Below are 8,171 nucleotides of genomic sequence, written 5' to 3'. Positions count from 1 at the left end.
TCCAGAAAAACAAGTGGCCATCATTACTTTAAGAAATGAAGGTCAGTCAGTCCGAAAAATTGGGAAAAAGTGTCCCCAAGTGCAGTCACGAAAACCATCAAGCGCTACAAAGAAACTGCCTCACATGCGGACCACCCCAGGAAAGGAAGACCAAGAGTCACCTCTGCTGTGGAGGATAAGTCCATCCGAGTCACCAGCCTCAGAAATGGCAGGTTAACAGCAGCTCAGATTAGAGAGCAGGTCAATGGCACACAGAGTTCTAGCAGCAGACACATCTCTACAACAACTGTTACAGGAGACTGTGTCAATCAGGCCTTCATGGTAGAATGTCTGCTAGGAAACCACTGCTACAGAAAGGCAAGAAGCAGAAGAGACTTGTTTGGAATAAAGAACACAAGGAATGGACATTAGACCAGTGGGAATCTTGTTTGGACTAAAGAACACAAGGAATGGACATTAGACCAGTGGGAATCTGTGCTTTGGTCTGATGACCAAAGCACAGAACGGATGGACTCTACATGCCTGGTTCCCACTGTGAAGCATGGAGGAGGAGGTGTGATGGCGTGGGGGTGCTTTGCTGGTGACACTGTTGGGGATTTATTCAGAATTGAAGGCATACTGACCCAGCATGGATACCACAGCATCTTGCAGCGGCATGCTATTCCATCCGGTTTGGGTTTAGTTGGATCACCATTTAATTTTCAACAGGACAATGACCCCAAACACACCTCCAGGTTGTGTTAGGGCTATTTGACCAAGAAGGAGAGTGATGGGGTGCTGCACCAGATGACCTGGCCTCCACAGTCACCGGACCTGAACCCAATGGAGATGGTTTAGGGTGAGCTGGACCGCAGAGTGAAGGCAAAAGGGCCAACAAGTGCTGAGCATCTCTGGGAACTCCTTCAAGACTGTTGGAAGACCATTTCAGGTGACTACCTCTTGAAGCTTATCAAGAAAATGTCAAGGGTGTGCAAAGCAGTAATCAAAACAAAAGGTGGCTACTTTGAAGAAGCTTCAATATGACATATTTTATATCTATATTTATACAGTCAATGCGTGTACCCTGTCTTGACAACTGGGTAGGTCCCTGAAACCCAGTGACCTTGTATGGTAACAGAATCAAAAAAGCACCAATTTAGAAAAACTATATAAAAAGTATGGAAATGTTATTTTGCATAAAGCTATTGGGTTGTTAACATTCCTACATTTGAAGAACTGCACAGAACTTAATTATTCTCTCCTTTTATGTATAAAAGAGATTTGAGAAGCTCCTTTTAGACATGTTTTAAGATAAAATGGTTTATTTCCAGTGGCTGAAACAATTCCTTCATGTAAAGCTCTTGTTCTTAAGCTCTTGTATTAAAAACAAAAGAAAAAACACAAACCATAAAAATAGGTAATAAAGACAAATCCAGTCTCATTTCACATACATATTTTTTCAGGTTTAATGATCACAGAATTTGAAATTACAGAAGCTTGGAGAGGTGCCAAATATTCATTCTTGTCTCTCATAGTCAGCAGGATTCTTCTTCTTGCCCTGCTCATGAACGCTGTTTCCCCAGCTGTAGGTCAAATACATGGCGATCATGGCTGTAGAGATAAGATCACAAATGTTGACAAGAGTTCATTACAGCTGAGATTTTTAAACAGGATTGGGGAAAAACTGCTTTTTTTTTAAAGAATGACACAAAACACTAATTTAATCCGCTTTTCCCTTCATGGGTAGCCCCAGCGAATCAGCTTTCTCCATCTAACCCCGTCTAATGCATCCTCTACTCTAACAGCGGGTATATATTAAATGCATATAAATTGTGTCAAATATTTATATCATTTAAAGAATTAAATTACCTTAGAACAAGTTAACATTGCTTACATTTACACGAATATAGCAGCAAAACATACTGCAAGACACCTGATTAATGCAATAGGAAAAAAAGACAGTAGTGTGCAATCAATAGACACTCACGAGGGGCAACTTTGAAGAATGAAGTTGTGAACCTTCTCCAAACATTAGGCAGACCCTTGGAGAAGTAATTGGGAAAAGCCCGCTGCTCAAAGGGGGACAGACTGTAGGTGATCACATGCCGGATTTTGGCCAAGTCTCCAAAATGACGCCCCATTTTCCCCACAGGAAGTCTAAAAAACAGTACAGGTCATGAAAAACACAAAGATTTTTATTAACTTGACTACAGAAAAAACTTCAGGAGTTAAAAATGTGAACTTTTTTTTTTTTTAATAAAAAGGCTGATGTTGCCAGCACACAAAGTGATGGAAAGTCAGGTTGGCCACACGTAATAAGTGCAGGCAAGATGCGCAATGCCCGCTTTTATTTTAAGTGCGTTTAAGGTTGCATTTTGTTGTTGGCTGCACGTATTTAAAATTAAACTTAAATTTCCATTATCGTTCACGCATCTAGGTGTATGAAGTTTATTTTCTGCTTTTGATGCATCCCCTGGAGGAGCGCAGAGCAGCAGAAACAGCCAAGTTAACTTCAGGAACTATTTGGTGGTTTAACCCTAACGATAACCAGTAATCCTCACCTTTAGTGCGGCAATAAAAAAGTTCACCTCTTGCACCACGTATTTAGAAAATTACATGCGAATAGACACTTTATCAAATTTGTTGGAAAATCCTTTGGCTGAAACATCGATTTCCTCAAACAGAACCTAAATACTTTAGTGTTTTTGTTTTAATAATAATAATGGATTGGATTTATCTGCGCTTTTCAAGACACCCAAAGCGATTATATTTTGTCCATTATTCATTCACTCCTCATTCATACTTGGTGATGGTAGCTATTGTTGTAGCCACAGCTGCCCTGGGGCAGACTGACAGAGGCGTGGCTGCCATTTTGCGCCTACGGCCCCTCTGACCATCACCGGGATCATTCATGCACATTCACACACCAGTGGAGCCACACTGGAGGCAAGGAGGGTGAAGTGTCTTGCCCAAGGACACAATGATTGGCTGGTGGGACACATTTTGGCTGGTGGGAGCGGGGATCGAACCACCAACCCTTCGATCATTGGACGACCCGCTCAACCACCTGAGCCACTGTCGCCCTTTTAATTAAAAGACATCTTAAGTTGACAGTGTATTAGGATATCGTCGATCTATACGCACATCAATATGGTCGACAAAATTGCTTACTGGTTTCGTTAATTAATCTGCCATTATTATGTTAGTCACTAGTGCCAGTAGTTTTGTGTGCTACAGAAAAGCCTAAAGTGTGACAATGTGACTACTTCCTATGCTACATATATAGAGATGTATGCTTGCTAATCAGTAAATCAGATGAAACTAATATAAACAAATTTAAAGACGTAAAATGTCCAAATTATTACGAAACAACAAACTCAGGCTAAAATAATTAGCACCTTGCTTGACCAATACAGTAACCAGACAGACCTACGCACAAAATTAATAGCGACACAAATTTAGTTTTTATACAAATTGGTCCAAACTAACTCAGCATACATGATTTAGAATAAGGTTTTGGAAATACACCTATAAAATCTGATAATGTTCGAAATTAAACTGGTGACATTGAGCCTTACCGTCCTGTTCACCGATGGATTTCTTTAGAAGAATTTCCGGTGACAATCTGCCGTTTATAGACTAACGACAAGAAACTTGCGCCATCTAGAGGACAGGAGGTCACAAAATTACCTTCCAACATTTAGATGTGGTGCTTCAACTGCAAGAAATTTGTTCTTTAAATCAAGAAAGTAAAAAATAAAAGTCCGTCTTTGTCATAAATTAATTTCTCGCTAAATTACCACCCATCTCCAAGCTTGTTTTAACAAGAAGGGACACTAATCCCCTTTCACGCAATCTACAATGACTCCAAGATAAATTGTTAATTTTATTATGGCTGAAAGAATTAAAATCAGAATCAGTAACTTATATGCATAATATGAAGTTTCAACAATTTAAAATACCATTTCGTTCATACAGTAGTAATTCAATTTTTTTTAAATTTTTTGGCAAGAATTGTAATTGTATTATTTTAGTCTATTTATAGAACTTTTACATTGTTTTTTGAATAGACAAGTAACTTAAAATTGGACAAACACTGAAATAAAATTAACCTTTTAAGTGCACACAAATATTTTCTAAAGCAGGATTTAAAAATAGATTAAAACTCAAACAACTTTTGTTGTCAAAATAATGTAGAAGTGTAAAGAAAGACTATGCAGACTCATTAATGCAATAATAATGCAAAACATGTTTTTTTTATTTTATGCAACTGATTTAGAAAGGTTTGACATGCTTACATTTTTTTTTGCATGTTTTTGAGCAGAGCAGACACACAGTGAATTCATTTGACAACCATAAATAGATTTGTCTTAAGTCACATTCAACCTATACAAATTCATACATGAAGTTAGTTTACAAGTATATTACACAAACAGAGTCACTTAGTGACCAGAAGTATTAAGTACGCACTTTTATAACTTTCATTCTGAAGGTGGGGAAGACAGCAGCCCCTTCCAACAGCTTCCAGGCATCTTCAAGAATAAAACAATCTGTAAAAGGTCTGTTAAGAGATTGTGACGGCTTCTTTTTTGTTTGTTTGTTTCTTTGTTTGTCTTGTCCAGAACAGGGCTACTTAAAATCTGTCAATTGTGTTACATTGGCAGACTTCCTGCAAAAAATCATAATAAATTAACAAAAAATAAAAAAAGAACAAACAACATAACAGAAAACCACACACTCATTCTCCCCCTTTAAATGTGTTGGACCATCGCTGGTATGTTCAATTGGTATTCTTTGGCTTTAAACAAAAAGAAAACAGCCATACTTCTGTTTGCATTTGCATCATCTGCTCTAGATGATTTTATTTGTGCATTAAATTTATGAACTCACTGAGCCTGGCCAGAATGGTTGATACACCAAAAAAGTGCAGCGATAACTGTTTTAGAGGAGCTTGGTGTATGGCTAGCGACATGTGCACCTAGTAGCAATCATGTCCTTGAACTCCTTTTGGGCATAAGAGCCATCCGCTTCGACTATGATGACACTGAGGGGGCTGTAGTGGGAGGGAACACACGAGGGTCTGGGCACAGAGGAGTCGAGCTTCTCATAGATGATGTTCTGTACCATAGTGTGGACCGGCGAGCCATAGATGAAACCCATGGTCCTCGGGCAGGTGCCTTTGCAGTATCTTGGGTCGTATTTTGGTGGGAAAGCAATCCAGTGGTCCAGCTTGAGCTGACTGAACCGCACCTTGAAATCGTACAAGGCACAGTCGCTGGTTGGGAACACGGAGCTGGGCAGGAGATCCGGGAGGTGGATGTCCAGGCCTTTATCACCTCGCTTGCTCTTGGACGGCTCCCTCTTACATCTCCTCTTGTGTTTCCGTTCAGGCTTGAAAACCACTGGCTTCTGAAATGCGTTTGCCTCAGGGAACAGGGTATGGATTGAGCTGGTATTGACTGCAACACCATGGTGGACAGATTTGCCCGTGTCCTTGAGATAAAGAATCAGAGGAGGGTACCTCAGAGTGAACTCCAACAGATTTCTGTGATTGCTGCTCCAGGTTTTTTGCCCATCTGGGCATGAAACATTAACAAGCAGCTTTATATTCTTCTTTGGAAACTTTATAATTGGCTGAATCATTGAGCTGATGTCAAGCTCCACCCATTTCCGGTGTTTTTTTCTGTCTGCACTGGCTGTGAGATTCACAGCATGGGGGGAACCTAGACACAGCTGGCAATGGTTTGAAGGCTCATTGAGACTAAGGGAACAAACAGAGATCGCAGGTGTTGGAAGTTCATGGTCAAGCCTGAACAGCAGGGCTGACTTCAAAAGCTGTTCTTCATCTCTAACTTGATCAAGGCTGTAAGACAAATCCTGCGTGAAACTTTCTGCAAAACAAGAAAATAATGCATCACGATCAAAGCAAAACATTTTAGAATGCATTTATTTGAAAATAAAAATACAAAACTTCAAAAAAGCTGCACAAACGATAAAAAAATATCTACACAAAATATTGACAAGCATCCCTAAACATTGTTGGGATGCTAAACTATCAGCTGGAAAAGCTGCAAATGCTGTGATGGAGCTCAGAAGGCACTTTACAGTAAGAGCTGTACAAAGCTTAAGTAAAGTAAGGATGAGTCATTTTGAGTAGCTCATAAAACAAAACACTTAATTATGAAAACTTTTCCTGCAGAAATCATATAAACAGCGGCTGTTGCTGAAGACTCCTACATTATAAACCAAAATTAACCTCAGAAATCAAAAAATTTAAGCAAAAACAGCACTTTGAAACTTAAGAGATTGGAGTTACAGTTAGGCTATGTTAATGAGGAAGTTAAATGTAAATATTTAAATTAATATTCTTGATGTCATGTTATATTTTGAGTTACAAGGTTTGCCAAGGAAAGGGAATTTTGTTATTCAGCTGTTTATTAATTTTGAGAAATTCCACATTTACAAGTGTAAATGCTTAAATTCACAACCTTCTTTTAATTGCTTTCATCTGGACTTTAAATCCTATTACAAAATAATAGAATGCATGCAAAACATTTAGACCACAAAAACATTTAATCTTTCAAAATAAACTAGATATTTATTCATTTCATAATATTGTATGATCAAAAAGATAATGTAAATCTCTGCACTGTAAATGTTGAGGTGTAGGTTGCACAGTAGTAATGTTTTCTTCAGCGTCTAGTTTATAATAAAGTTTGTCCAAAAAAAAAAAAAAGACTTTCAAGAGCAACAAAGAAAGCTAAAGCTATTCAACATCTTAACAGAATTTTCAATTGATGTGGATTTAAAAAGAATATGGGGAATGTATATGTATAATAAGATTATGTCATTTGGCTCTTAAGCACATAACATTTGTTTTGCTTTTCTTGAATTTCTGTTTTATTTATCTTTCAATTATTTTTTTTCCTTTTAATTCTTGAACTTTTTGAATAAAAGTTATCGAAGATAAAAAAAAAACTACTACATATAACCCGAAAAATAAGCCTTGCAATACCAAATTTGTTTGAGTATTATAGTTTTATTCTGTTTTACCATTAACTGCTGCTCTGTATATTTGTTTCTTCTGGGTGCAATAACTTCAATTTTTCAATTAAAAAAATATGGAAAGCTATTTTTTAAAGCAAAACAAAAAAGTATAGCATAATAAAGCTTAGTTTGGTTTTCTGTGACATTTTAATATCAACTTCTTCCCCCCAAAGACTGTATTTGCTACTTTGCGATGTCCGTGGAGTTTTGCTGTGGACTGGTGGTGCACTGTGGGTGTTGTAGTCCCCATTTACTCACCTGTGCTGCTCTGTACCACACATTCATCCTGGGGTTTGATCAGTCTGATGGTGTTGTAGACCTTGTCTCCGACAACACTCCTCTGCCCCCGGGAGGGCTTCTTGTAAACCTCCGTCAGGTACCTCATGTACCTGCGCTCGGGCTTCACCTTCCGCCTCTGACCTGGGTTCCACCTGGATCCTCCGTGCTCCGACAGGGCTCGCAGCAGCGGGGAGAAGATGCTGCTGTACGGGTAGGTGAACTCGTCCGGGGGGAGGAGCGCGTTGGAGGGGGACGAGACGAGCAGCGGCACGTTGCAGTTGACCAGAAGCAGCAACAAAACACCGCGGAGGCAGCAGACGGCGGAGGCCGCGGGCTTTGATCGGTCCATTGTAAACATAGTCAGCAGTAAAGAGAGAGAGACTCTAGTAAAGATATAGGGGTCACGCGCACGACGCACACGTCTCGGCCAACGAGCGCAGGTGTTGCCAATCAACCGCACCACTCCTCTTCCTCCTCCTCCTATTGGCGGTTGGCAAACTCACCTTATTTTTTAAGGAAAAAGTGATATCCGGTTTCATTTGATCAACTGTTTATTACTTTTGGTTTAAAAAAATCCACATTCACATGTGTAAATGGTCCAAATCCCAACCTTATTTTAAATTATTCCATCTGACTTAAAATCGCATTACTAAGCAATAAAATGCATGCAAAATGTTAATTTTTGTCTCATATCTAGTTGTTTTGAAAAAAAAAATCCTTTTATATCGCGATTTGAATAAAAGGTACTCTGAAACGCAGTTTTAATCTTCATTTTCTTTACACGTGTCTTAGATCATGAGAAAAACACTACAAAAACATCTTAAAATCACCAAAAACACAAGTTTCATTGTAATGGGTTTTTAAAC

General features: G+C 38.8%; 2 protein-coding genes across 2 annotated transcripts; both read right to left on the bottom strand.

Moving 5' to 3' along the window:
- Positions 1 to 1,420: 1,420 nt before the first annotated feature.
- On the bottom strand, positions 1,421 to 3,692 carry uqcrq (ubiquinol-cytochrome c reductase, complex III subunit VII). The gene is made up of 3 exons (XM_004073339.5): positions 3,558 to 3,692; positions 1,967 to 2,136; positions 1,421 to 1,590 (listed from the first exon to the last, which is right to left on the bottom strand). Exons 2-3 carry the CDS (start codon positions 2,118 to 2,120, stop codon positions 1,496 to 1,498), a joined length of 249 nt encoding a protein of 82 aa, XP_004073387.1. The 5' UTR covers positions 2,121 to 2,136; positions 3,558 to 3,692; the 3' UTR covers positions 1,421 to 1,495.
- Positions 3,693 to 4,208: 516 nt separating this feature from the next.
- gdf9 (growth differentiation factor 9) lies at positions 4,209 to 7,785 on the bottom strand. Its single transcript, XM_004073338.5, has 2 exons — positions 7,285 to 7,785; positions 4,209 to 5,870 (listed from the first exon to the last, which is right to left on the bottom strand). Exons 1-2 carry the CDS (start codon positions 7,661 to 7,663, stop codon positions 4,942 to 4,944), a joined length of 1,308 nt encoding a protein of 435 aa, XP_004073386.1. The 5' UTR covers positions 7,664 to 7,785; the 3' UTR covers positions 4,209 to 4,941.
- Positions 7,786 to 8,171: the final 386 nt, after the last annotated feature.

The sequence above is a fragment of the Oryzias latipes genome, chromosome 10, assembly GCF_053564925.1.
Source record: "Oryzias latipes strain Hd-rR chromosome 10, Olatipes_Hd-rR_3.1".
NCBI lineage: Eukaryota > Metazoa > Chordata > Actinopteri > Beloniformes > Adrianichthyidae > Oryzias > Oryzias latipes.
The sequence above is the reverse complement of the archived record's forward strand: the minus strand, read 5'-3'. Positions and strand labels throughout refer to the sequence as shown.

Coding starts and splice junctions, on each gene's coding strand:
- gdf9 (XM_004073338.5), bottom strand. CDS start 7,663: ATGTTTACAATGGACCGATCAAAGCCCGCGGCCTCCGCCGTCTGCTGC. Junction 5,871..7,284: donor TGTGGTACAGAGCAGCACAG/GTGAGTAAATGG, acceptor CTTGTTTTGCAG/AAAGTTTCACGCAGGATTTG.
- uqcrq (XM_004073339.5), bottom strand. CDS start 2,120: ATGGGGCGTCATTTTGGAGACTTGGCCAAAATCCGGCATGTGATCACC. Junction 1,591..1,966: donor ATTCTTCAAAGTTGCCCCTC/GTGAGTGTCTAT, acceptor TTATCTCTACAG/CCATGATCGCCATGTATTTG.